Source organism: Hippoglossus stenolepis, chromosome 12, assembly GCF_022539355.2.
Source record: "Hippoglossus stenolepis isolate QCI-W04-F060 chromosome 12, HSTE1.2, whole genome shotgun sequence".
Classification (NCBI taxonomy): Eukaryota; Metazoa; Chordata; class Actinopteri; order Pleuronectiformes; family Pleuronectidae; genus Hippoglossus; species Hippoglossus stenolepis.
In genome coordinates, this window is record NC_061494.1 from 6,381,664 (window position 1) to 6,409,032 (window position 27,369).

General features: G+C 41.2%; 4 protein-coding genes across 5 annotated transcripts; 2 read left to right on the forward strand and 2 right to left on the reverse strand.

Annotated features, from left to right (window-relative positions):
• The first annotated feature begins 1,208 nt into the window (after nucleotides 1-1,208).
• tm9sf3 (transmembrane 9 superfamily member 3) lies at nucleotides 1,209-12,253 on the forward strand. The gene is made up of 15 exons (XM_035171970.2): nucleotides 1,209-1,413; nucleotides 2,369-2,564; nucleotides 2,705-2,827; nucleotides 4,756-4,916; nucleotides 5,028-5,105; nucleotides 5,423-5,554; nucleotides 5,718-5,884; nucleotides 6,686-6,780; nucleotides 6,894-7,024; nucleotides 7,743-7,882; nucleotides 8,558-8,626; nucleotides 8,708-8,854; nucleotides 9,540-9,623; nucleotides 9,845-9,921; nucleotides 10,615-12,253. Exons 1-15 carry the CDS (start codon nucleotides 1,321-1,323, stop codon nucleotides 10,680-10,682), a joined length of 1,761 nt encoding a protein of 586 aa, XP_035027861.1. The 5' UTR covers nucleotides 1,209-1,320; the 3' UTR covers nucleotides 10,683-12,253.
• A 252-nt stretch (nucleotides 12,254-12,505) lies between these two features.
• Nucleotides 12,506-17,996, reverse strand: prdx3 (peroxiredoxin 3). Its single transcript, XM_035171976.2, has 7 exons — nucleotides 17,886-17,996; nucleotides 15,961-16,072; nucleotides 15,526-15,667; nucleotides 15,179-15,314; nucleotides 14,982-15,085; nucleotides 13,356-13,521; nucleotides 12,506-12,682 (listed from the first exon to the last, which is right to left on the reverse strand). Exons 1-7 carry the CDS (start codon nucleotides 17,919-17,921, stop codon nucleotides 12,632-12,634), a joined length of 747 nt encoding a protein of 248 aa, XP_035027867.1. The 5' UTR covers nucleotides 17,922-17,996; the 3' UTR covers nucleotides 12,506-12,631.
• A 312-nt stretch (nucleotides 17,997-18,308) lies between these two features.
• Nucleotides 18,309-22,600, forward strand: sfxn4 (sideroflexin 4). 2 transcript variants are annotated; one of them, XM_035171974.2, is made up of 14 exons: nucleotides 18,309-18,518; nucleotides 18,617-18,682; nucleotides 18,758-18,811; nucleotides 18,900-18,926; nucleotides 19,505-19,559; nucleotides 19,806-19,831; nucleotides 19,942-19,995; nucleotides 20,076-20,138; nucleotides 20,241-20,312; nucleotides 20,406-20,496; nucleotides 21,464-21,579; nucleotides 21,656-21,741; nucleotides 21,828-21,945; nucleotides 22,107-22,600. In XM_035171974.2, exons 1-14 carry the CDS (start codon nucleotides 18,480-18,482, stop codon nucleotides 22,182-22,184), a joined length of 945 nt encoding a protein of 314 aa, XP_035027865.2. In that variant the 5' UTR covers nucleotides 18,309-18,479; the 3' UTR covers nucleotides 22,185-22,600. The 2 variants fall into 2 exon arrangements, with proteins under 2 accessions (XP_035027865.2, XP_035027866.2); XM_035171975.2 differs by having other exon boundaries at nucleotides 18,310-18,518; nucleotides 20,244-20,312.
• Nucleotides 22,354-27,326, reverse strand: dennd10 (DENN domain containing 10). The gene is made up of 10 exons (XM_035171972.2): nucleotides 27,138-27,326; nucleotides 26,989-27,043; nucleotides 26,049-26,245; nucleotides 25,377-25,456; nucleotides 25,125-25,273; nucleotides 24,517-24,628; nucleotides 24,312-24,412; nucleotides 24,097-24,204; nucleotides 23,920-24,014; nucleotides 22,354-23,841 (listed from the first exon to the last, which is right to left on the reverse strand). Exons 2-10 carry the CDS (start codon nucleotides 27,032-27,034, stop codon nucleotides 23,674-23,676), a joined length of 1,056 nt encoding a protein of 351 aa, XP_035027863.1. The 5' UTR covers nucleotides 27,035-27,043; nucleotides 27,138-27,326; the 3' UTR covers nucleotides 22,354-23,673.
• Nucleotides 27,327-27,369: the final 43 nt, after the last annotated feature.

Sequence of the window (27,369 nt, forward strand, 5' to 3'; positions counted from 1 at the left end):
TGTAAAGATTTATAAGTTAACCTGTGGTAGTCACATAGACATTACACTCACAAACTTTCCTATGCTTCATGCTTACAACAAATTTCATTATGTTAGATATTCACAGAGCAGTTTTTTCTTTCCTCTGTCCATTGTAATACACCACTACAGCCTAATCTCTACCAATCAAACTCAGTGAAGAACATGGGGAGGTATCATTCAATAAGGTCCAGCACTGATATGTATATAAAACTAAATTTTGGTGAGGATCCAGGAATTTTTCTTTCTTCATGTGTGACAGGTTGTTGTTGATTTCAAGTAATTCGTAGATCTTGATGAAAAAATCGGAGATGTTTAGGATTGATATGTATGAGTGTGTGCAATTGGGTGCAAATCGAAACAAAAACCTGGATCTAGTGAATTTACAAGTGGTTTCATGCGGGGACTGTTGGGCCTTGGCAGAGGTTTTGAGTCCCATTCTAGTTTCAGGTATGTATCTCAATATTTGTATTTGTAAATAACATTTTAAAGCTCAGGAAGTCAGATGTTACCTGTCAAATAAGAAAGGCTTGAACTAGTATTGTCCCCCAGTGAAAGAGAAATTACACTGAAATACTGCTGTAGATTGAGCATTGTGTTAAATAAAAAACTGCATGCCAATTGTTATTAAACTTGGGTGTTGTGGTTCTGATGAGTTAAACTAACTTTATCACAGAGTTGCAAAGTGAAGCCTCTATGGGTTTCTGGAAGTGGGAGATATCGTGTTTCTTAAAGCCTGTCTATTAGTGGACTTTTAAATGTTCAACTCTGGTATAAGTTTCCTGTGTTATCCTCAGGGGAGCATGACAATGCAAAGCTCACAGAAAAGCATAGGTGGTGGCTGTTGTGAACACTTTAAACTCCACGGGTCAGTGTGTGAAAGGTGTGATATTGTTCAGAGCCGTGCGGAGGCCTCGGGAGACGGTGCAGGCGGTGAATGGAGCGGGTTGCGTGGGGCTGGGATCGTGTTTCCTGCAGCAGATCCGTCAGTCACACGCTCCAGCTCCGGTCCAAGCAGTCGGATGACGTGGCTGAAGGTTGCGGACGCTGCGCCGACACGGTTTCTTTACTCACCGCTGCTCGGCCCTCTCCCCGCGCTGATTGGACGCTTTGAGCCACGTGACTCCACTCGGCCAATCCGACGTGCGTGCGTTGAGCGGTGGCGAAGCACTTACGCCATATGCGTACGAGAGCATCCCAAAAAAAAAAAAAAAATCGCCTCTGTCATACAACCAGGAAGAAGGTGGGATAGCCCCGCGAAGCTAACGTCCCCGATCTTTCTGCACACTTTCTCCGATAACGATGGGTTCCTCCCGGTGGAAGGTGGCAGCGGCGGCGCTCCTCGCCATCGTGGGCTCGTTATTAACGGTGGACGCAGACGAACACGAACACACGGTAAAACAGCGTCTGAGAGGCCGATTGAAAAAAAGGGGGAGCCTTGAAAATAATGGACGTTTGTGCTCTGTGCGAGCTGCTAACTGTAGCTGCGACGGCTAGCTGCTGGCCAGAGAGGGAGGATTTACAGACATGACACAGTGTTAGCTTTAGCCCGTCGGGTTATTTATCCACTCCTGGTTAGCTCTCCTACACAGACACTCAGTTAGCTCGCTAACTTGTCTCCACTTATCGGCCTATGTGCTTATGGCTAGCCTCTGCCTGCTAGCTTGTTAGCACGGTCTCCACTCAAGCTTTCCTTGAGCACCGGCGGAAACTGCACTGAAGTTAAACTCGTTAGCTTTAGTTAGTTGCTAAACAAAGTAAAAAAAACACTAACATAAAGAACACTTGAGCCTTGTAGCCTTGTGAGAATCTCACCAGACTATTTCCCTGAAGCCAAGACTGCTATTGTTGTGTTTTTTAACAGCTAACGTTTGACTGGAAGCAGGAACTCTGGCCACACAGCGTCAGGGCCTGTCGGTGTTTCCTCAGTTACTAACTAGTTAACAGGTTAATAAGATGTGTTACACTGTGGTTTAAAGCTGACTTGTGTCTGGAGGCTGGTAAATTAGCGTAAACTGATAATATGAAGTCCTCTGTTTGTAAAGTGCATCGCTTATCATAGTGTTAAACTAAGACAGACATGCTATGTGTTTGCATACATTTGAATGAGATAGCGTCCTTCTACTCATCAGTATGAGAGATAATGTGATTATAGTTCTATTCTCAAGAAGTGTTCTTTAAAAGTATTTAAACCCAATGTTGCTGTGTTGTCATTAATAGGAGTGTGATTATGTGCTGGTATTTTCCAGTGTAATATCAAAAAGCTGCAGGGTGAAACCAGCAAGACGAGCAGAACAGGTGTAGCATTCCTGCATATACACTAAGAGCCTTTGTGTTTTAAATGTTGCAGTACATCGATAAGGAGGAGGTAGTTTTATGGATGAACACAGTGGGGCCTTACCACAACCGACAGGAGACCTACAAGTACTTCTCTTTGCCCTTCTGCGCGGGCTCCAAGAAGACCATCAGTCACTACCATGAAACACTCGGGGAGGCTCTGCAGGGAGTGGAGCTGGAATTCAGCGGCCTCGACATCAAGTTCAAAGGTAACTCCGCTCTTTCACCGGCTCTCACCTGCTGAGCTCATAGGAAGTGATGAGTGGGATGTTTTTACAGCCAGTCTTCTAGTCCACACTTCATTTTGACATCTCTAACAGAGATTATGTTGTGTTTTTGATCCGTGTAGATGAAGTCATGCAGACGACGTACTGTGAGATCGACCTGGATAAAGCCAAACGGGATGCCTTTGTCTATGCCATAAAGAATCACTACTGGTACCAAATGTACATAGATGACCTGCCCATCTGGGGTAAGAGATGCTCTAAAGAAATGGCCAAATAATGAATGCATGCTTGTGTTGAGTTGCTCTGTGATTTTAAGTTTTATTGTCATATTTCCTGGCTGTATCTTCCATTCTGTCTGAGTTACTTATTTGCTTATTAACTATTTAGCTAATTACAAAGGGTTTGGTACAGGTTCATTCACAGGTAGGAAAGAGCTTCAGATGCCAGACCTGACAGTAAGGTGCTCAACTGCATTTCTATACTAAGGAGGATATAAATGAGTCACTGTCATTAGACTCTTCTTAAAGCGTTCACTCTCACAAGCTGTCATTGTGGTAGCAGGATGGACTACAGTGACACTCCCACAGCCGCTCAAACACAACTGTGTAATCTGATGTCGTAGGTTGTGGGTAGGTCCCTGACATTTGTTCACACATTGTTGTATACTCAAAGAATACAGACTTTGACCTCATGTCCGGTTTGCCAACGTGGAAAAGGAACCAGGGTGGTTCATGGTTGGGACATTGGCCTGGGTAGCTGTGCTTATTCACAGCAAATCTCAACTCACTCACTTTATAACCTCTTAATATAACCACACTTAAAGCACTTCTCACTACAGTTTGTTAAATCAGCCTCAGACCACATGTGAGGTTAATGAACAAAGAAACATTAACTAAAAAAAACTTGTATGTATGATAATTATGGAGGATGTAATTTATGTTTCTGTTAAACTACACCGAAATACATATAGATGTGTTCTCTTATTTACCCTGCCCTCATTGATAATGGTGGGGTGGACAAAATAATAGAAACACCTTGTTACCATGTAAAGCCAAACAGCAACACAAACTGCAACCTCCAGAATGACCATAAAGTGGACACAATAGCTCTCCAGATCAATTTTTTTCAGGGCTGTTGCATTTAGGGCGTTGTCACATCTGAGAGTGTGGACCACGGTCCAAACCAAGGTTCATGTCTTTGTTACACTTGATCTGGTTTGTTTTGTTTACACACTGCAATTTAGGGAGTGGACTTAAGAATATTGTATAATATACGTACATCCTATCATCGTTATCATCGCATCTACCTGAACCTAGTTGTGATTGATTGATTGGTTTGTAGACGGGTATGTGGCTGATGTTGGAATGTTGTAGAATTCTCTATTGTATTCACTAACTCTAAATTAAGTGCATAGAAAAAAGTTATCTTTCTATTTGAATGGAGAAAATGAATGAACTGGATCACTTTCGTTGCCACTGCAATATTGTTATTGTATTACTACCAGCAAAATGAAAGTCCTCGTCATTATATCGTCATGGTAAAGACTACAAGCAATTTCTTCTTCTATTGTTTAATGCTATCTCAATTTCCTGCAATTGATCCAAATTATCAACACAAAAAAAAATCACACTATTAACGAACTGAACCATGTCTGGACTGTGATCTGAAGCACCTTTCACACCTGTTATTTTGGTTCAGACTAAACTGAAAAGTCAGAGGGCCCGGACCAAACAAGGAAGCTGTGAAGCCCCCTTAGTTTCAGTGTGTAATAGACAGCCAACTTAAAATATATCACATCAAATGCTTTACCTGGTATTTTACCCTAACAATGCCACAGTATGATGTGGTATGATGTACTGTAGGAGAAGCAAAACTAGTGTATTATGGTACATTCTCATAATTTTTTTTGTATGAGAGTGATTGTTCTGCATCACACTGATTTGATAGATAAGATTGTTTACCGTGGCCAACAGGCACAAACTTTGACAATAGCTGAACATTGGAGATTTAAAAGAACAGATGAAAACAGATGATGCTGTTGGAGAAGTTAACAAGCAGTGTAGCAAGTGACCTTTATTTGGCATTTCCACATCCTGATTATTTATTTTTATAAAACTGAAGGTCTGTCTACATGACGAGATCTTAAATCCAATGCATATCAACTTCTTTTTAGGGATTGTTGGTGAGGCAGATGAAAACGGAGAAGATCATTATCTGTGGACGTACAAGAAACTGGAGATCGGCTACAATGGCAACAGAATTGTTGATGTAAATCTGACCAGCGAGGGGAAAGTCCGGCTCGTGCCAAACACACGGATCGGAATGTCTTATTCTGTGAGTTCAGAATGATCCCTTTTATCAGCTCAAGCTCATATTACGTTTGTAGTATCTTTATGAAGAGAAGAATGAGAACATGTAAGTCTTAATACATCTTTCTCATCACAGGTGAAGTGGAAGAAGTCAGATGTGAAATTTGAAGACAGATTCGACAAGTACCTGGACCCATCCTTCTTCCAGCACAGGGTGAGTTGAATATCATGTTTATCATACCAGTCAGGAACCTGACATGTTGTAACAGCACACAGTGTGTGCCCTTACAGTGAGTATGAGTTGAGCTTGTTCCACACTAGGTGCGATGTAACTGACCAACCTGGTAACTTTTGGCTGACTCTTAAACTGTTGCTGCCAGCGTGGCAGGGATCCAGCTGGTTTCTCTAAAAGGAAGTTTGAGAGACTGAACTTTGGAATCCATCTGCTGCTAGAGTCTGTGGATGATAAAGCTTTGTCCTGCTCAGACTTTTTATTATTCTTTCATACAATTCCTGTTGTTGGTTTTTCAGATTCACTGGTTTTCCATCTTCAACTCCTTCATGATGGTCATTTTCCTGGTGGGTCTGGTGTCCATGATTCTGATGAGAACACTAAGAAAGGATTATGCCAGATACAGTAAAGAGGAGGAAATGGATGACATGGTACGTTTTCAGTTTGCTTGTGAGCTCACAGTTAGTTGATAAATGAAGATTATGTTTATTTTATTTATTTATTTTTCTCTGGGTTTTAATAGATATTGTGTTTTGTCTTTCATCTGATCTTCTTCTCTCCTCATCGTCTCATTCTGTCACTGTGCACCAACAGGATAGGGACCTGGGAGATGAATACGGGTGGAAGCAGGTACATGGAGATGTGTTTCGACCATCAAGCCACCCACTGATCTTCTCTTCACTCATTGGCTCTGGCTGCCAGATCTTCTCTGTCTCCTTCATCGTCATCATCGTCGCTATGGTTGAGGATCTGTACACAGAGTGAGTCACTGGCAGCTTATTGCTAAATTCTTATTTAGTTATAGTCATTTGGCTAAAAAACAAATATGTAAGCCCTCAGGGGAAAACTCACTGAGTTTTTTCCCTTTAATTGAGTAATCTGTTATGTAAAATTGCCTAAAGCAAAACCTAAATGATCGATAATCACATTTAAGAGGATTCAAGTTTCAAAGTGAATCTTATGTAAATGTCTAGTTAAAAATGTGCAAGAGTTAAAAAATATTATTTCATCACAAATGGAAAAATCACAGAATTGATGGGTCCTTGGAGGAAAGGAAAATGTTTTCATTTTATTTTTTTAATGAAGCAAACAAGTGATTGCATAATCTAACTGTGTGTGCATGTGGGTTTTCCTTTGGGTTATATCAGTTAAAAATCAAGCTCTGTATTTAAATCTAAGTTTGAAAACATTAAATAAGATGTGAGTTGGGCCAAAGACTTGAAATATTAAATCCTATGTTCTGAACTAGGCCAGTAGGAGAGCACACACCTCAGCGAAGGCTAACGCCCTCACTCGTCATATTAAAGAAAGTGAGAAATAAATCCTGGATCCACCATCTGCTCCAAAATGTAGACCTTGACTACACTATTGCGGCTATAAAAAAGAAAAAAATGAAAAACCTAGTCCACAAGTCTACAAAATGTCAAGGAAATCAGCTCAGTAGTATTTGAGTGATCCTGCTGACAGACAAATAAACAAATTGCCTGAGATAATAAAGTCCAGTCAGTGAGGGAGAAGAAAAATTCACAGGACTTGACTTGTGCCATATTTTTTCTCTACAGGAGAGGATCCATGCTGAGCACAGCCATTTTTGTTTATGCTGCCACCTCCCCTGTCAATGGCTACTTTGGGGGAAGTTTGTATGCAAAACAAGGAGGTGAGACAACGCATCCTATTCTCTCTGACTTGTTTCCTGGACATGGACTTCTGGATTTATTTATTTTTTAAGACTTTATCTCTGACACTGTTTGATTTGTTTCAACAACACAGGCAGAAGATGGATAAAACAAATGTTCATTGGGGCCTTCTTGATCCCAGCGATGGTGTGTGGGACTGCCTTCTTCATCAACTTCATCGCTATGTACTACCACGCCTCCAGAGCCATCCCATTCGGCACCATGGTGAGTCTGACGCAGGAAACACTTCCCTAAAAACCACAGAGTTATGAACAACATCCTCAAACGTTTCCAGTTTATGTGTGTTTGATTAAAGTCCTACTCTTAGTATAAGTTTGAAAATACATTTATGAACTGGTCACTTATAACATATTTTCAAGAATCACTCACTCACTCACTCACTCACTCACACACATATACACACACTCTTGATTAAAAATGTCTTACGCCCAAACTGTTCAGTTTCCTAATTACAAACAGCTGTTTGTTGGCTCGACCCCACACTCCAGAGTTGTTATCGGCACAACATAGAATCAATCAGTCTTGAAATCTTACCATGAAGAAGCTTTATTCCAACTGTATCAGCCCAAACTCGTCAGTTTAACAGATCTGGAAAGATTCGGCAGCAGTTTTAATTTGTTCTGGCTGAACCTAAAAATCTTCGGACAACAACCATGAGTCTGTCTGTGTTTTCATTTCTTCAGATTTAGTGCGCATTGGTGTTTTTGCATCAGGCTTTGAGCATTAATGATAAAAATCTGGGAACGAGGAGATCCAGCTTCTTTAAAAACATTTTCAGCAGTTAATTAAATGTTATTGAATTTATAACAAAACATTAATGAACAGTTAAGATAAAAAAGAGGATCTGAAAACACTGGATGTTTCCTGTAAACACAGACAACCCAATTGACTATTAATGCATGTTTGTTCGTTTGTCTCGCAGGTTGCTGTTTGCTGTATCTGCTTCTTCGTCATCCTGCCGCTAAACCTCGTGGGAACAATTTTGGGGAGGAATCTGTCAGGGCAGCCAAACTTCCCCTGCCGAGTGAACGCTGTGCCGCGACCCATCCCAGAGAAGAAATGGTAGGTGTGGCCCAACTTACCAGGGTCGATTCATTCTACATTACAGAAAACTGTAGCAACGTGCTGGAGACAGTTAATATTCTTCACATTGTACACAAAGAAATACAACATCCTTTTACTCTTTAAAATTCTTAAAAATGATACAAGCCCAAAGATTTTGAATGATATGAAACAAAAAAGAAAAATAAACTACAAAAACATCAGAATGTCTAAAGCACATTTAGTAGCTATTCTCGAGTGTGCTTTCAAGCACCAGGGCATATGCTGTATTTATTGTTGCAGGAGGAAGTGTAATGAATGATCAGTGGGCAGCGGGTGGGCTGTTCTTAATGCATGAAATGAATCCAAAGTGTTGTAGGGCCTGTGTTCAAGTGTTTGATGTCAGCTCAGAAGCAGAAAGTGCTTTTGCTGTCTGCACAAACTCTTTGGATAATGAAAAATAGCAAAGCAATAAGCTGCGAGTAGATTAACATTTACAAACCTCTGCCTGGCGTGGGGGTCTGCTGCCAACAGGAAATGTTAGATGTGACTCAAGGCCACTGTCAGACTATGCTTGGATTTCCAATCTGTCGCTACCTTTTCTTTTTTGCTTCTAAAAAAAACAATAAGTCATGTATCCCTACGCCCCAGAGCGGGGAGTCTGACGTAAACACTCATATTTGATCCTGTGATCAGGTTCATGGAGCCCGCTGTCATCGTCTGCCTTGGAGGAATCCTTCCTTTCGGCTCCATTTTCATTGAAATGTAAGTTTTTGCAGTGATACCGACAGTTGTATATGTTGTTAGCTGATCTTCGCAGCTTTAGTGACTGTCCTCATTCTTCAGGTACTTCATCTTCACGTCTTTCTGGGCCTACAAAATCTACTACGTGTACGGCTTCATGATGCTGGTCCTGGTCATCCTCTGCATTGTGACCGTGTGTGTCACCATCGTTTGCACGTACTTCCTGCTCAACGCTGAGGATTACAGATGGTGAGTGTTTTGGTGTTTTGCCTAATGCAATGAGGACATTTCCTCTATAGATGTAACTATGAGCCATGAAGTTAATGTATCCTCATAGCACCAACTTTAACTTTTTAAAGATGATTCTACAAGTTTAATTCCACAAGATAATCTTTTTCAGGTTAGTCCCATATCATGAGCTGAGAATAATTACTGATTAAAATAAAAACTAGAATGACACTCAGTAGAGTTCATACCTCAGACAAGGCCCAACAGTCCCTTTATGAAACCTCATAAAAACTCACTAGATCCGGATTTTTATTTGTATCTGCACCAGAGTGCACACACTCAGACATCAGTCCTCTAAACATGCCTGATTTCTTTTTTTTTATCAAGGTCCATGAATTATTTTCTGAGAAATCTGTAAAATGTCGGGAAAATGCCATATCTCTCAATGTTAAAGAAAGTGACAAAAAAAATCTTGAATCTGCCCCTTTGTCCGGATCAATGTCAAAATTAAATTTGGTCTTTCTTGACCCATGTTCTTGTGTTTTGTGGAAATCCGTTCAGTAGTATTTTGTGTATTCTTACTGACAAACAAACACCCGGGGTGAAAACATAACCTCCTTGACAGCTGAGTGAAAAGGTGAATTAGGTCACTGATTGAAATAACACTTTTACTGACCATAGCTTTTTGCTTTCCCCTCATTTCCAGGCAATGGACAAGTTTCCTCTCGGCTGCATCCACTGCTGTTTATGTTTACATGTATTCCTTTTACTACTATTTCTTCAAAACTAAGTGAGTATCAGTATTTCTCAATCACATAACTCTGTTAAGTCCAGTTGACCTGTTTTTTTAGCACTTGGGTATACCATGACCTGGATGACGGAGAATCTTCAGACATAACTGCGTTAAATAACCTCATTACAGGCAAAAATACTACTTTAAGATTCAGAAAAGTCAGAAAAGTCAAATTCCTTTCTTCCATGTTGTTAAAATGCTCTGCTGATGTATTTCAGGATGTACGGGCTGTTCCAGACGTCCTTCTACTTCGGTTACATGGCTGTGTTCAGCACTGCTCTAGGAATCATGTGTGGTGAGTACTGGTTTGACTAAATACTGTGACACTGCACTGGACCACAGAAACTCTGAGAGGAATAATAGTCACATAATTTTGCCAATTCTTGTGATCACAGTCTGTTGCAGTACAAGAGTCATGGAGTTTACTGCTAAATCGTATTCTGTCAGATTTCTCTTTATGACAGAATAATGTAGAAAGGCAGTTACTCAGTGAGATTAATAATCTGAGAGGTTAAGAACTAAGAGGCTCTTGAATATTTTGTATTTGCGTACTTGCAGACGCCCGACCTGACATTTCCAGCAGCATTGGAGGCATTTCAGATTCTGTATCGGTCTCAGAAGATCTCTAGTTCTATTGGAACTGCAAGTGTTTGTGCACGGCACAGGCCATTGAAAATAATGTGTTACAAAGTGCAGCAGTGTTGCTGTCATGTTGTATCTGAAAGGGCTTTTAACTTCATGTCACACTCCTTCTTTATCTTGAAGAATGATAAGCCATAGCTGTCCCTCGTGTATCTATGTAAAACACCTTTAGTGGAGCGATCTCTTGTCTGCTCGATCTACTACATGCTGCCTTCTGGGTCTGTTGGAGATCTGGCTGCTCAGTCTGTACATGTCACTGCTCACCTCTCCTGTCCTGTGATGGATTTACCCACAGAGTTGTCAGTCCCTCCTAAAAAGAAACTCACTGACCACATTTGTGTTGCAGGTGCCGTTGGATACGTGGGAACAAGTGCCTTTGTGAGGAAGATCTACACAAATGTGAAAATCGACTAAGGGGCGTAGAAGCAACACAGGGATATTAATGGATTTGCCTACGACGGCGGGCACAAGTCATCCTTTATTACTTTTCTTTTTCTTGCCGAGAGATTGTGAGAATCTCACTTCGTACAATGTAGTTTTTTCATTTTTCCTTTTTCCTTTTTTTCTGAATGATTTTCCACGCCCGCAAACTCGAAGCGACCAAGAGCAAACCTGTGGCGGAAATATCAAAACACCAGGTTTTGTTTCTATCAGTTGAGTTCAAACAAACGTTGGGGCAAATGTTTAAGGCTGACATGGCTTCTCTTTAAAAACCCAGTCCCACCTGAGACCAGAGAACATAAATGTTTATCGATGGAATAGTGAAGCTCTCTTCAGTGAAGAGGCCGAAGTGTATTGAAAGCCTTTCGTTCTATGTGTCCGAATATTAGAGAGTTGGGTGCGTGCCCGTGTTCTGACTTGATTTCTATTTTGTATTCTTGCAGTCACTCGAGAAATCATTACTACACAGTGCAGTCGTTTGTTCAGACCTAGTTCCACTGCAAAATGAAAGAGAACTCTGTCGACACTTGAGAATCATTCCCCCCATTTTTGCCGATTCTTAATTCCCTGTTACAGTAGCAGTCCATCCAGTCGATGATTTTAGTCCTGCTGTAGTTTACTGTACAGACGAGAGCAGAGGGACTGATCCATGGTTGAGGTACAGTAAATAAGACCAGATTTCTTTTTTAAATGGATGTTTGATGTGATCCCATTTCCCCGTTTAGTCTTGTTTTCTTAATGTTTGGGTTTGAATGAAGTCTACTTGTAAAGATAATATATGGATGGGGGGGGGAGTGTATATAACCTTAAAAATGTACCTTTAGATGTAGATCTCAAATGTATTTTCGTTGTACAGATTTACTACAGGGTGTTTTTTTTTTTTAAGAATCATTTTGTTTCTGTTTGGTGCTTGGGGTGGGGCTGGTGGCGCTGTTACATCTTGCCTGAAATTGCATGAAGTTTTTACCGAACCAACGGATCATCAGATTTTCATTTCAGTCAGCGCTGTCGACTTCGGTTTGTCTCTCTCTCTGATCGTGAGCATCCTCTCAAAGTGTAAAGGTACATTTTGACGAGCTGTAGACTTGCTTGTGGACACTTCTTCTTTTGATTTCATGTTTATTATTTAAAGCTTTAAACAGGCTCTACATGTTGGGTAAGCCATTGTCCCGTCATGTTCCTTTTGTTGCCCAACCTGAAGCATCATTTGTGAATGTCAAAACGGAATGAGGCAGTTGCTTTGTTTCCACAAACATACTGTACAAAGTGAAGTTTATGTACACTTAAAAACTAGATGTTTTCATAGCCACACACACACACAGTGCTGCGGAGTGTTTCAACTGCTTCTTTTCCATTTTGTGTAAATACAGTACGTTCCCTACTTGTATGAGAAGGGGCAATGCCTTTTTTTTTCTAACTTCCAGTTCTCCCCCACTGAAGTTGACTTTGGCACCTCATGTTGTGTACCGATGTCTGATTAGACATTTTGAACCTGCATATTAACTTGCTGTAAAAAGAGAAAATAAACATGTTTATGTACAGGGGTTATTAAGTGTGGTTTGGACTCTGAGGGTAAATATTGTTTGAGCAGGTTTATTAGATAAGCTCATACACACAGTAGATGTGTGTTACTATCACTGGTACACACAGTGGTGCAGTTCAGTGCGTTTTCTGCAGCGTCTCGTGGGGAAGCTCAGGTGATTATCTTCATCAGTCACGAAAATAAGAGCCATGAATAAAACTGAGGTTTCAGGTCACTTATTCAGAACCACTACACACAAATCCAAACAGAGCTGTCAACTATAAAGAATATATTTATTAGTGCATTCAGCTGAACAGGACTAAATACAGCTTCAAAGTCATTCATTTATTTATACATTTGTAACATTTAACTGTTGTAGCTGAAAATGTTTAAAACTTTGTCAGTTGACTTTTTCAAAGTATTCCTTGGATCCCTCTGGTGTTGGTTTGATCTGAAAGACAAAGATATGGGATGAACTTATTCCATTATGGATGTCTCACACATGACTGAGGTACTTAAAGCAGAATAGGTTCTCGTATTAAATGTATTCAATCAGGCTACAGTCACTTATGTGTTTTAGTGTATTAAGTCTATTAGGTCTGTGTCAAATAATGTCCATCCACCCTAACACACTTGAAAACTCAAATCACATGACCACTCATACATGGTCATGTGTGTGCAAGTGTTAACAGGAAGCAGATTGTCGACTCTGCAGTTTAAGTGGCAAAAAATACAAGTGAGGAATAGCAATTGTGTAAAGTAAGACAAGGGATTACTGATGGTTACTTAGCAACGCTTTGCATTCACCACTGTTAGTCGAGTCTTTACTGATGAGACCCAAGAAGCGAACACAGGGGACTGTGACACTGTCTCTGCCCGTCCAGTCTAAAAGCACAGCCCCAGAGTCTTTAACTGGACGCAGGGTGTAGATGAAGCTTAAGGGAAACATTTAAAATCTGAAATGTTCTAGTGTGGATGTGGCTTCACTCTCCCAGTGAATAATTAATGTAAAAACCTGACTATAAAAGGACAGAGTGAGAGGCATTAGTCGGAGACAGGAACATTTATATCTTGATGTTGGATACATTGAAATGTGTAAATGTCCAGAGGTTGAATGAACTCACTGTTGGGGAGTCGGGGGTCCAGCTGGCCGGACACACTTCACCGTGCGTCTCCACGAACTGGAATGCCTTCACCAGACGAAGGGTCTCTTGGACAGAGCGGCCCACCGGCAGGTCGTTGACACTCATGTGCCTCACCACACCGCGTGGATCAATGATGAACAAACCCCTGAATCACCACGACAACCAAAAGGACAAAAATTATCAAGAATCTCCCTGGACAACTCATAAGTGGTTAGTGAAATAAAGAGCAGCAAGTCGAGGCTGAATTCTGTATTCTGTGGACAAACAACTTCATCTAAAGCATCATGTTCTCTGACTTCAACTGAAGCATTGATCAAATCCTTCCAACTTTACCGAACACTGTTAATAGCCATATGCAATGTTTCTCTTTCACCTCGAGCACATCTGGATTGGACGCACAGACTGGTTTGAGAAGTTCATAAAATGAGTCAGGACAATGGGCCTATAAAAAAAATCCAACAGTGCTGGAGCAAACATGGTCTCAAGTAAAAGTGACATCAGACAAAAGGGTCGTTAGCCACCGACAAAATTATTGTGATGAATACTTCATAGTATTTATCCAAGAGCCAACCAACTGATGTTTGCCACTAGTTTGTGAGCTGCCATTTTGAAGCCTTAAGTTTGACATTTTGTCCAGCGCCATCTTGGTTCATTACAACCAGGAGTAACCATGTCTGGAGGAGCCTGACCGACGCCCGTTGAGCACTGGCCACTGTCTTCCTTTTCATTTCGGCGCCCATGTTATCAGGTCAGAGCAGCCACACTGCCTGCTTGAGCAGAGCATCTGAGGCGTGTGAGTCCCGCTGCTCTTCTAAAGAGTCATGGTCTCGCCTATTTTCTCCGCGTACAGTATTTATAAAATATGATTATTTGCAACACTTCCTATAGCTGTTTCTAAGTAAAAGAACTCTCACGTTTCTGATGACTGATCCATTCATTTGTTTCAGCAAGCCGGAACCGGAAGATGCACAGCTTCATACCATAGTGTCGTGGCATTTAGTTGAGGCCGTACTTTTATTCGAGGAAAAACAGAAGCTATACCAGAAACCTCACGCAGCAGACACGCTAACCCTAACCCTGTGTGAACAACAGACAACAGCCACACGCAGCAGATCCGCAGCTGAGCCATCTCATTGTCTATTTGACTCCAAATGGGACCATCATTTTTCGCGTTGTATTGCAGAAGACTTAAAACTAGAGGTTAAGACCATAAACTCTGTATAAAACTGTTTACTGACGTTACAACTCAAGTGCGATGGAGGATCATTTTGTCATAGACTTCAATGGAAACTGCCTTTTCTTGCCACCAGAGGAGTCCCCCTCTACTGGTCATTTCAGAGAATACAGGTTGAAGGCACTTCCCCACTGGCTCCACTTATCAGACCTGGAGTCTACGTTCATTTTCATAAACAGTCTATGGATTTATCACATTTGCAAACATACTTCTCTCTGGTTTATTTTCTGCATCTCACCAGCAACTTCTAATAGCTTCATATCACACACAACTTTACCTGTGAATTAAATTCTAAGTTATTTTAAATTCCAGGCTACTTTAAAAAGGGGGCTGCAGACTGATATGCTGAACAGAGGACATGATGGACATACCTGAGTGCAATGCCCGGACCCTCCAGCAGGACTCCATAGTCTCTAGACACCTGCTTGTTGAGGTCTGACAGCAGAGGGATGTGGATTTTGCCCAAACCTCCAGTCTGACAAAACAATGGTGGATTTATTTGAGCGTTACAAACCACTGTCAACACAACACACATGTAGTACCTGCTGAGTAATGATTAAAAGTCTACCTTGCGTGGAGTGTTGATCCACGCTAAGTGGGTGAAGTGGGAGTCCACGGACACGCCCACCACCTCACAGTTGACGTCGTGGAACTCGTTGGCCTTGTCGCTGAAGGAAATGATCTCCGTTGGACAAACGAAGGTGCTGCAAACACACGAGAGACACACGGACGAGGAAAAGGCTCCGTGAGTGAAATGGTCACAAAATAACCACAGTTCACCTGCAGAGGACTGAAGTACTTTCATTCACCCTTCATCCTCAGTAGAGCTACTTAACATGTACTCGCATTGATGTGCATTCAAATGAGCGCCAAGCAGAGGGGCCATGTTAATAACTTCTGAGAGTCACTACTCACAAATCCAGTGGATAGAAGAAGAGAACCAGGTATTTGCCCTTGAAATCATCGAGGCTCATTTCCTTAAACTCCCCGTTGAGAACAGCTGTGGCCTTAAAAGCAGGAGCCGGCTGAGTGACAGCAGGAGCCCATCTGTAAGAGCCTGATAGAGACGTGTCCAGCACATTTATTCACACACTGTTTGCATGAGTCAACTGAGGCCATTCCCACAGTTCAGAGAACAAACTGCAAGAATTCTCTCAGGTTATTATGCTTCTGTTGTCCTGCGTCTGTGCAAGATTGCAGACATTAGTATTGCAATTTACTTTCACAATCGTTACACCCATAATATTCATGTATATTAATGAGGATAAACAGGATTAATATTGTGATATCTGATTGGATCTGAGAGCAAAGCTTGACCCTAAAGTTCTATAATTTGGGATTTGTACGTACTGGTGGAGAGACAGGCTCTCTGCAGTGAAGGAGCAGCGAGGGCTCGTGCAGCTCCAGAGACGCCATGTTGAGCTGCTGCTGCGACGTTCAGACGTCCAGCTGCAAACCTCGCCTGACAAAACAAAGCAGTTCATTGATCAGCCACATGTGTTGAAAAAATGCCAAGTTATTTTAATTAGCAACTTGGCATTTTTAACGTTCAGTTCAGTCGTGTGTGTGTAATAAAAACACTATGAGTTCAAGGGTGTTTATTCCCTCGTGTTCGAACCACTTGAATTCATCCATTAAGCTAAAAGATGTTCTGACTATGTTTTTTTTTTGCTGCCACCACTTCAGAGTGTAGTGAACAGAGGTCATGATAGTGAACATCATAAAGACATCTTTACAATGAGAGGTTGTGTTATGAGCTGCAGAACACACTGAAGCTGCTTTCAGACATGCACTGAACTCTGCAGATATTCTGTATTTTCTCAGGAAGACGTGCATGTGTGAACGCAAATGTCTGAGTGAGAGGCTCCACAGTTTCAGGGGACTTTTTACGTCTGGCCTTCTAGTATAAAGTCTGTAGAAATTCAAGAGAATTTGAAGTGTGAACACAGCAGGGGATCCCCGCTGGATTCACTGCGAGCGAGTTGGGGGGTGATGACAATTGTTTTAACACGCGATAGATGCAAAAATTAATAAAAAACTAAAAGGAAACAAATATCTCTAGATGAAAAAGCGGCGTCACACACATAGAAGAGGCTGTAGAACATGTCAAGAGAGTTTGTGGTGATAAGAGCCGACACCGGTGCCTGTGTGTTGTGAAGAAGATCATGTGACCTCCGCAGCAGAGTTAATACGTCACTTCCTGCCTCTGCCTGCTGCACCCGGCTGCTCCACCTCTCGCCTGAATAATGTGGAGGATGTGTTGCTGTTGTGAACGTGCAGAGAAACTCCTGCTGTGTTGTGCATGTGTGAAAAGCAAACTGTGGGTAAACTCCGTATTCAATCCTTCGGACTTTACCCACAGGTCATGTCTGAAAGCGGCAATAGACAGGATGTCCACAGTTATAAAACTGAAAACTTCTCCAGGACAAACAACCCTCACCCTTATTATCTGAGCCATGATGGATGTTCAAACCCAAATTTGCATAACGACTATTTTTATAGAGAAAACTCAATTTGAAATATTTTTTGTCACATATTGACATATAACCTAAAAGACAAGAGTGATAAGACTTGTAACTCTGACAGTTACAGGATTATGTTCCAATTCAAAAATTAAACTATGTGTCACACAAAAGCCTTTAACATCCTCCCACTACACAGACATAAAGACAATATGCAGCACATTTATTGTATTTGTTTTCACGTGCAATATTCTTTGTTTTACAGTGTGTTTACACTGCTTTTGAAGTTGTTCTATTTTTAACTATTTATATACATTTTTAAGATTTATCTCTACATTGTGAACCAGAAGCAATGACATTTTGTTTAAATTGTGAATGTGTCTGATGTTTAGGTTTTGAATGACAGTAAAAGTATTTTATGAAGTTGACGTTAGAAAGAAGATAAAACACAGAGTTTAGTGTCCTTGTGAACTGACTCTGCTTCTGATGAAGTTTTCATACAACAGCAAGAATTGAATAAATTGTGTAAATGCACCGAATGGAACAAAGATCAACACATTAACAGTTACACAACATTTAAATGGATATTGCATCAGTAACTCAACAACAAACTCATTCTTAGCTTTAAACAATATTGTTCTCCGCATGTGTCTGTGCCCGCGGCCGTGGACCAGAGGTTGGTACCACAGTGTCCGTCCTGTCTCGGATCCCTGACCAATCAATCACCACTACCTGGGATCGATACCCGTTCATTACTGATCGATAAAGAACCAAACCACAGGTACGCGCTGTGTTGTGCGCAGTTTCACTCACAGAGGTCTGGAACAGGCTTCTGATGGTGGCTGCCATTTTGGATTATGACAGAGGACGGCGGCGGATTGAGCAGGTTGTTGCGTCATTTACGTACGTGTTCGACGTAACTCCTCAAATCGATAAGCCTCCGTGCTGCCTTCACGTGTTTACTGTGATATTTCAGATAAAATCAAATAAGAAAATATATATTTTTTTTTTATTGTGCAGCACTTTGGTCAACTCTGGTTGTTTTTAAATGTGCTTTGTAAATAAACTTGATTTTATTTAATTTTGGTTAAATATGAATTGTTTTTTAAACTATTTTATCTATCGAGCATAAAAACACACACAGAGAACATACACATAGAAACAACAGCAATATAAATGTCGTCATGCATATAACAGAGAAGACTATTTAGATGTGGTGGTTTAGTCTTGTAACCTCCGATATGTCTGATGCTCCTGAATGCAGCACGACTCCGCCTACAGGTGGCCACGTGGTTAGACGCGGAAGTAGAGCTTGACCTCAGAGGCATGAGAAACCAGTGCATCAGTGTAGTTTTATATTATTTATTTATATTTAATGTTTGAGAAGCCCATGCAGTATCTGTTGTGATGGATCCCAATCTGCTGTACTGGAAGAGCCAGGGTCAGGTCAGTGTGTGAACACGCAGCAGCAGCAGCACAGCTACTCTGAATGGAAGTGGGCTGGTTCCTCTTGTTTCTATTGACCTGCAGCTTGTCTCCTTCAGTCTTTCCTCAGCCGAGTGCGGATCTGGTTCGATCTGCTCGACCCGTCGCTGCTGCTCTGCTCTGATGTAAGTGACCCACAGTGCAGGGATCCTGCTGGAGAACAGGTCTGATGTTTAACATGATGCTGCTCCTCTCCTCAGGCTCAGATCCAGGGGGCGCGCTCCCTCATTGGAGGAGGAGAAGACAGTGAGAAGGTCAGAGGGTGATTTACCTGTCAGTGGTTTGTCGTTCAGCTTCATGACCCGCCTCTCTCTGATTGGTGTAAACCTCTTTGTTCTGTAGGTTGCAGCTGCACAGACCCTCGCTCTGGTAAGTGTTCACAATGGATCAGTTCTTATTGGAAGAAATTAGAAGAATTAATATAGTTTCCCTTTCTTTTATTTTATTTACTTTAATTCTCATCATTATTATTAGTAGTAGCTTTTCTTTCTCTTTTATACTTTTGTAATGGCCCCTGTCTGTGGTGGGTTGGAGGGACTGGCTTTATGGGATTACTTTAATATGTGAATTATTTCCCCTTACCCGTGTTTTCCCCTGCAAACGGCTCTGTGTGTCTGAAAATTCAATAAGAAAATTGTTTTTAAAAAATCTGAAGAATTCTTCATTATCTGCTGAAAGCTTTAATTCATAACATCACCATTACAGTATTTACCAAAGCTTTAACAGAACCCAGGGCTGTAATGACTGCTGCTGCTTTAAATGAACGTCATGTTTTTGGACATTTGAGCCTCACACACTTCAAATACTTGTGCTAACACAACTGAAGTTCATGTGTCCAGTGTGTTTGTGTCTTTAAATGTGTCCAGATGTTTAGTCTCGTCAGAGCGTTGGTGTCCAGATGTTGTGATTAGAGTTTGAAAGTCAAAATGTTTTCTCTTTGTTCCCAGTCGTCCGTCCACGCCGACTCTGGAGCCGTTCTTCCTCTGGTTTTCCGTCCACCAGGTACAGCAGAGTCCAGACTTTGACTAGTCGATCTCCAGCCAGAATTCAAATCTCAAATAAAGTAATATAAAGGAGGTTTGGAATTCAATAGGTTTTTTCATCTTTGTTTGTTTTTGTTAAATTTCCAGTAGCATTAAAACAAGTCTTTAAACACCGCACATTACATGTTTGAAACTTGCACATCCTGTGTATGACTTCTTCTGAAAACACATGTTGATTCCCTCACTTCTCTCATTTTCCTTCTAGCCTTGATGCCAGTAGCAGCACCTTTGGTACGTGTGGCGTCTCATTAATATTCTATAATTCTACAACTATTTCCTCCTTTGACACTTTGCTCTTGTTATTTTATTGGCTGTTAAACAAACTTTATGTTTTCTTTCAGGTGGTTGCCAGTTTCTTACCTCACAGCAGTGTTAAACCAGCTCTGATTTGGCAGGTGAGGAAGCACAAGCACCATATTAATACAAATATATTACATGTGGCTGTAAGATTAATGAGTAAAATGGATTCTTTCAGTTGCTGCTGCAGAGTTACAATGCTGGGTTCAACTATGCAAACAGGAATTCTTCATCAGAGCAGGTAATGAATCAGTGAGTAGTTAAAATACAACAGATCCTCACATATATCCCGTTCTTTGTTTGAGTCCTTCATTAATCTCCAGTCTCCCTCCTGTGTCACCAGCAGAGTAAGACGGCGTCTCTGAAGCAGCTTCTGTTGATCGCTGGAACTGTGTCGTACGCGACGTGTGCAGGGGTGTGTACGACCTGACGTTCACTGTTGACTGTGACGATCCAAGTAAACTGTACAGCTCAGAATCAAAAGTTCTGAATCCATCTTCTGTTTCAGGCTCTTCCTCAAATTTTCATCAACCGTCTCGGTGTGAGAAGTGCACCCATCCAGACGTTCTTCAGGTCCATATTACCAATCCCACTCTCAGGTAACGTCTTCCTTATGAAACTCTGCCAACGCCCAACTGTCCCTTTTGATTCACACAATCACAGATATCAGTTCCTTAAATGTGTCAGAGTTGTTTTCACCAAGATCTCTGCACTATTTCTTTCGAAATCTACAAAAATGTTGAAAGATCTCACATTAAAGAAAGTGAAAAATCTGCAGCCAAATGTAACGTGTCCTTCCACCAAGTGTCGTGGTAATCTGTCAAGTACTTTCTGTGTCATCCTGTTAGCTGATAAACAAACATATCAATGCAAACTTAACCTCCACTGTGGAGGTGAGTATAGTATCAGTAATCTGAACGCTGTTTGACTTCTCCGATAGTAGATATATAGAGCCATACATTATGGACGCATCTAGACAAAAAAAAGATACATAATGTGCCTATTTTCCTTTTTATGCCTTCGGCCGCCGGTGAGTCTGATGCTGTGTTTTTGGGTTGGCCATCTGTCCGTCCGTCTCATTCTCGTGAGCACGATATCTCAAGAATGCCTTGAGGGAATTTCTCCAAATATGATACAAATGTCCAGTTGTACTTTATATTTTGGTGATCAAAGGATAAAGGCCATGGTCGCTGTAACCTTACAAAGCACATTTTTGCCTTGTGAACACGATTTCTCAGGAAAGCCTCCAGGGAATCATTTCAGATTTAATGATTAACTGATAAGAATTTGTTGGTCAAAGGTCAAGGTCACTGTGACCTCATAGTCTTTAACTGAAGACAGCATATTTATAACTGGCAATTATTGTGTGAGTGGTGCTTCACATTTCACAAGAACTACACTCAAGAGCTTATATTAAATTCAACATATTATGATTGAAACTGAACTGGTTGGTGGAGGCAAACAGCCACAGGGCTTTAATTCTAGTTCTTTATGATTAAATAATAACTCAGCCAGCATGGGTGCAGTAGTTGGATTTTTTACACGAACATGTGTGTGTCTCTCCAGCTGCTCTGGCCTTCTTCAGTGTCTCCACCATCAGAATTGAGGAGACGGAAACAGGGATCCAAGTGTTTGATTCTCATGGAAGTCCTGTGGGCATCTCTAAAGCAGCAGGACAAAAGGTTTGAAAAATGGTGCATATGGACAAAAATAAGCCTCATTTCAAACTTCCAGTGTTAATCTTTTCTTTTTGCTCAGGCTGTGAGGGAAACTGCGTTGTCAAGAGCAGCTCTGTTTGGTACGACCGCTGCTGTTCCTAACCTGCTCATTTTCCTTCTGAACAGGTGAGTGACTGTCAGGTGTCGCTCTGTTTACCTGGAGCAAGTCACACATGTTAGTAAAACTTCACCAGAGCCGTTTCTCTTTCCAGAACGAGACTTTTCCAGAGGAACTCTCTGCTCGTCGCTCCTCTCCGTCACATCAGCATCGCATTGATTCTGGGCCTGATGATCCCAGTGTCGTTCAGTCTCTTTCCACAGCTGGGAACGGTAAGAAAAGAAGAGAAAACTACCTAATATAGATTAGAGAAACATCATTTTAATTAAGTGCCATAATCAGTTTGCCCAATTCTTTGTACGATAATGGACCCTCATTCGGCTGTGATGTTTTCTTTGGGATGAACTCGGCCGACACTGACCTTGTTTTACAGATAAAGAAGGAAACGCTGGAGGAGGAACTACAGGCTGCAGCCGCCGACGGACACTTATTCTATCACAGAGGACTCTGAGCTGCAGTTACACACAACAGATACTAAATTAACCACAATTAGCTTGACAGCGTTAAAATAAATGTCTTGTGCAGCTGAATATTTCATCCATGCAACAGACGGGACAATGAAGTACAGCTTTTCCTTAGATTCATGTGGAATATTCTGTTAAAAAAAACCACAGACGATCTATTCTGATAGTAAATTTATTTAGTTAGAATATTCAATGTTTTTAATCGATAGGAAATGTTACAGTTCATGAAAATACATTTTGTTTTCAAACGTACATAAGCTTTTCTATGTATTGCACTCTGTGTCCTATCTGAAATACTGAGGCACAAAAACCATCCTTTCAGCAATGTGGAAGAAAATGATCTCAAGGGTTAGACAACATCTGTAATTGTACATTTAAAAATAAAAAGGAATGTGAACAAACAGTGTGATATAAATCACTGAGGAATGGAAGCATCATTATTAGATCAGCTGCAGTGATGAGGAACACATCTTTTTCTTTCTATTTTATAAAACACTTTGAAAAAGCCTCATAACACAATCTGCTTCTCTTTCAGTTGTGGCACTATAGTCAACATGAAGTGCGATGTTTGAGTCCAGATGGGCACTGTGGTAGCAAACATCTGGAAAGCTCTATCAGATGTACTGGCTGAAAAACTACCAGACACTTATTTGTGTCATTATGACATTTGAGACAAATACTGTGGCTCCTTATTGTCCATGGCTACTAATGTTAAAATGATAAGACTGTCGTTATATTTATCTCTTAATCAACAAATACCATGAAAAGACCAGAATCAACTTTACATACGTAACGACTTCAACACTCTGAAATGTCACCGATTCCTTTAAAAACAATCCACAAATACATCGCTTTTTTATAGTTAACCTTCTTAGAAGATCTGGACGCTGTGGTGTTTATCAAACACTGCTCACACGACAGTAAACTGTAGATTACTTGGGGACTATTTTCACCAGCGGATGGAAATGCATTTGGTGTTTCAGTGAGTATTTTAGCGGCAGGACTGTGTATAGTGATATACGTGTGTGTGTGTGTGTGTGTGTGTGTGTACACACACACACACACACACACACACATACACCCAGTATAACAGTGTGGCTCGTTCATTCTTTCTAATAGTTTGTCATGGATAAGATATAATCAATAATATATAAACAGACTTTGAATCTTGATTTTGGATTTGGTCTTTTCATGGGATTTGTTGGCAGGAAGAAAATAAAATATTGTTAAAAGAATGTTGAGTCGTGACTCGTGTCTCATATTAGCAACAGTGCGAGTTCAAATTCGATGCTAGCGACACTTTCCTACCTCACACGCAGGTTCCTGTGATAAACGTCTGGTGCAAACTCTCATGATAACAGCAGAAATCTGTACAAGCCTTTTAGAAAACAGTATTTATCCCAACATGTACAAAAGATTTGAGCCAGAGTCAAAGCTGACGACAGTAACGTGATTCTGCAGCGTCTGAAAACAGGTTTATATCCTTAAGAGTTGCTCAGCCGCTGCCAAATGAAAGAGGAAGTTCTCTGTTGCAGGGGGGAAGTGATGCTGCTTCAAACCCTCCAGAGTGATTTTAGAGTCTTCACACTCGTCTGCCAGGGCGACCAGGTTTGCGAGGATCTCTTTGGTCTTCACAGAGATGTCCTGGTAAGTAGAGTGGGATTCAAGACAACATTTCTCACAGTGTAAAGCCAGACATGTTAGTGTTGTGTGTGTTCTCACCTTGATCACCTGACTGTCTGACCTCTCACTGTCCTCCGCTGATTGGACGATGAGGAGACCAACCTCCTTGTGTAACTTCCCCATAGTCATGGCGTCTGTGGAGGGACACTGCTGCTGTTACTCTGTAACTCTCTCAGGAATCTCTCTCAGACACGTATCACTTTAAACTTCCTGTACCTTTGGCATCCTGGGAAACTGTGATGACGCTGTCAGGGAGGTTCACGTACACATCAAACAAGTCCGATCTGTTGCTCACTTCCGGATCCACAAATCCTGCAACATAACCTGAGAAGAAAACACACATAAACAACGCATTTCTCCAACATGAGGTCACAGCGATCGCAGTGCATATGGTGGCATAATGAGAATCAATAAACCTGGAGCAGCCTCACCGGGACATTTCTTTAAATCCTCTAGCTCAGGATCGGTCAGGTGCACGTAGGGGTGCAGGATGGACCAGTCCTTCCTGTGCCACGTCAGAGCCGGCAGAACTCTGGAGGGAAAAAGATGAAGAGTTAGGACAGTGATCTCCATAAACAAGATTCATTATATTTACACTTTTGACCCAGAAATCTTTTATTTAAGTCTCTGATTTACCTTGTAAACTCCAACAACGCTTCAATACGAGGGTGATGGACGACGATCCTCTTCTTCAGCATGAGAGCGGTGTACAGGATGATAGTCTCCAAACCAAACTGAGACACCACATCTGAGGAGGAGTGGAGACAGGAAAACTGGATGAATCTCTGAGGGAATCTGGGTTGTGTTTCTAATACATTTGTATGAATCACTTTAAATGTGAGTTTTTCTGCTGGATGATCAAATCACCAACATCACAGGCAGCAAGGACAGAGAGACTTCCTGGTTTCATTTTCTACTTCATTTCACAAAATAAAATGTCAAATCCACTACAGGCTGTTGACTGAACTCCATTTTCTATTCAATATTTAGCACCGACATTTAGAGCTGAAACCATTTCATTTGTCAATTATTTGATCACCAGAAAATTAATCACAACAACTTGGATAAACATCTAATTCTTTGTATCGGAGAAGCTGGAACCAGTGAATGTTCGGTTTCAATTTCCAAAATAGCTGAATATTTTTCTATGAATCAATAAATCATAATCTTGGATAGAACCATAAATGCACTGCAACAAGTGAAGTGAAATCAGACAATAGTGTCCAAAAGCCCTGATTCCTGACCTTTGACTGAACCAGCCAGGTACGCCTTCCGCACGTCGTAGTCCTTAATGACAAACGAGCCATTTTCATCACTCTGACAGATTCCTTTAGTAAGAACAGTGAGGTACGCCTCCATCATCTTCACTGGGCTGCCATATTTGATGTACATCCTGGATAACATATATAAACATACCATTCTACTGGGTAAACACTGTACAGATGATCATGTTAGTATTACCCATGAAATACCCTGAGAACTTCACACACAATTACCTGCAGAGGATTCTACTGAGAGCAGCGTACTTCTCCGGGTTGAAGTCTTTTGCTGTAACAACTATTGAAAAATGAGTAACCTGGAGGCAAAGAATAGAGTCAACGGAGAATGAATGTGTTATCTACTTAACTAATTAAGTCATTTACTAAAGACAGAGACCAACAACTGCTTGTTCCAGTTTCTTCAATGTGAGGGTTTGCTGCTTCTCTCAACTCAACATCATTGTAAATGTAATATATTTGTGAATACGGCTGTTGGATTAAACTAAAAATCTGAAAACTTCACCTCTCTGAGAAATTCAGATAATTTTTTATCATCTTGCATTTCATAGTATAAAATAAAAACTCTCCCACAATGTACAACGTTCTCAGTTTATATATATATCATACTTATGAAAGTCTTGTATTCTTTTTATATAATATTTATGTATTTTATGGTTGATTACAAAAAACATATAGATACATTTTGTTAAAGATCTTGAGCACACTGCTCTTGTCCCACCATATGTCTTATAATACAAATGGCTGCCCAAATATAAAGTAATAAAAAAACAAAAAATAATGAATAAAAACAATAGTGCAGAATAGTGATTTCAGCTGCAGATTCATTGTCCCTAGTTGAGAGTAAATGGGTAATACTGGAGGATTCATGTGTGGGTAATGATGCTCTACCTTTTTTAGCGCTGTGGGCTCCTGCACCTCCACTGTGGTGATGTAGTACCACATACGAGTGAACTGACCAAACACAAAGGTGTGGATGTCCCGGCCATGCTGCGTCAGACAGCACTTACTGAGCAGGACTTGCCTCACGCCTGAGTCCACGGAGGGGAAGCACCACACCCACAGTGTGTCTCCATTCACATCTTTCTCTGTGCACAGTATAGAATAGTATAATGTTGTGTTAGAAGATGGACAGAGAACAGAACAGGCCTTTCTAGGACCTACAGCGTGTGGGAGCTAAAACAAGAAACAGACAAAACTAAAAAAGAGCCAATATGATAAAAGTAATTAAATCTCATCTATGTATTTATCACCTTACATTTTTTTTCTATTTGAACTTGCAAAGTGAGCGACATTATTTTGGTTCTTCAGCATCTTTATTCCCAAAATGTATTGTTCTGTGTGTCATTACCACAGTTTTTTCTAAATGTGCTTATTCCAAGTAGAGTCAAACCCATTCTGAAAACTGTGTGTCTTATGATATGCTTCATACATTATCTGTGCAGTATTTAAATGCATCAATAGTAATACAGCGCAGTGTCAGCGTATATTACTTAATAAAATGGATGCTAGTCAGTGCACGATAACCAGATGGATTCATTATTCTAGCCTTCTTCTGAAACATGAACATGTGATGTGTTTGTTTATTATGTATTTCCCAGACTTCCACACAGTAGGTCATGTATTAAACACTGGGACCAGTACAGATCATTTAAATGTGGTTTCTATCTTAATGAAAAGCAATGAACATGCAGGGGCAGTGAACTGGTGAGGGGCGTGGAGCTCTGCTGATGGGACGCTGAAATCTCACTGGCATCATGTGATCCCCCTTCATGCACAGAGACTGACCCACCAGCTCCTCTTTTGAAAACACTGCTGAACTGACACTTACCGATCAACCCGACGCTTAACATAAGCTGTATTTCAGTTGTGGCCATGTTCCATCCCTGAAAGAGTTCACAGTCCCAGAGTTAACAGGAGAGACAGCAGGAACCAGCTCACACTCACACACTCACACACACACACGTGACTGAGAGGCACCTTGAGGGCTCCTGCTGAGTCCAGACACCAACACCCGACCCGGGACAGATGAGGAGAGAGAAGAGTTCAATCTGCCTCCGTGACTCAGATCTTGTTTCCGCTGTCAACACACTTTCTTCTCTTCCCTCTGTGGAACCCTCTTCCTCCTTCCGGGACCGGAGAGCGGCGCGTAAGGAAGCGACACGCCGCTCACAGCCAATCACAGCGGGCGTTTCTCCAGGGCTGATGGTGC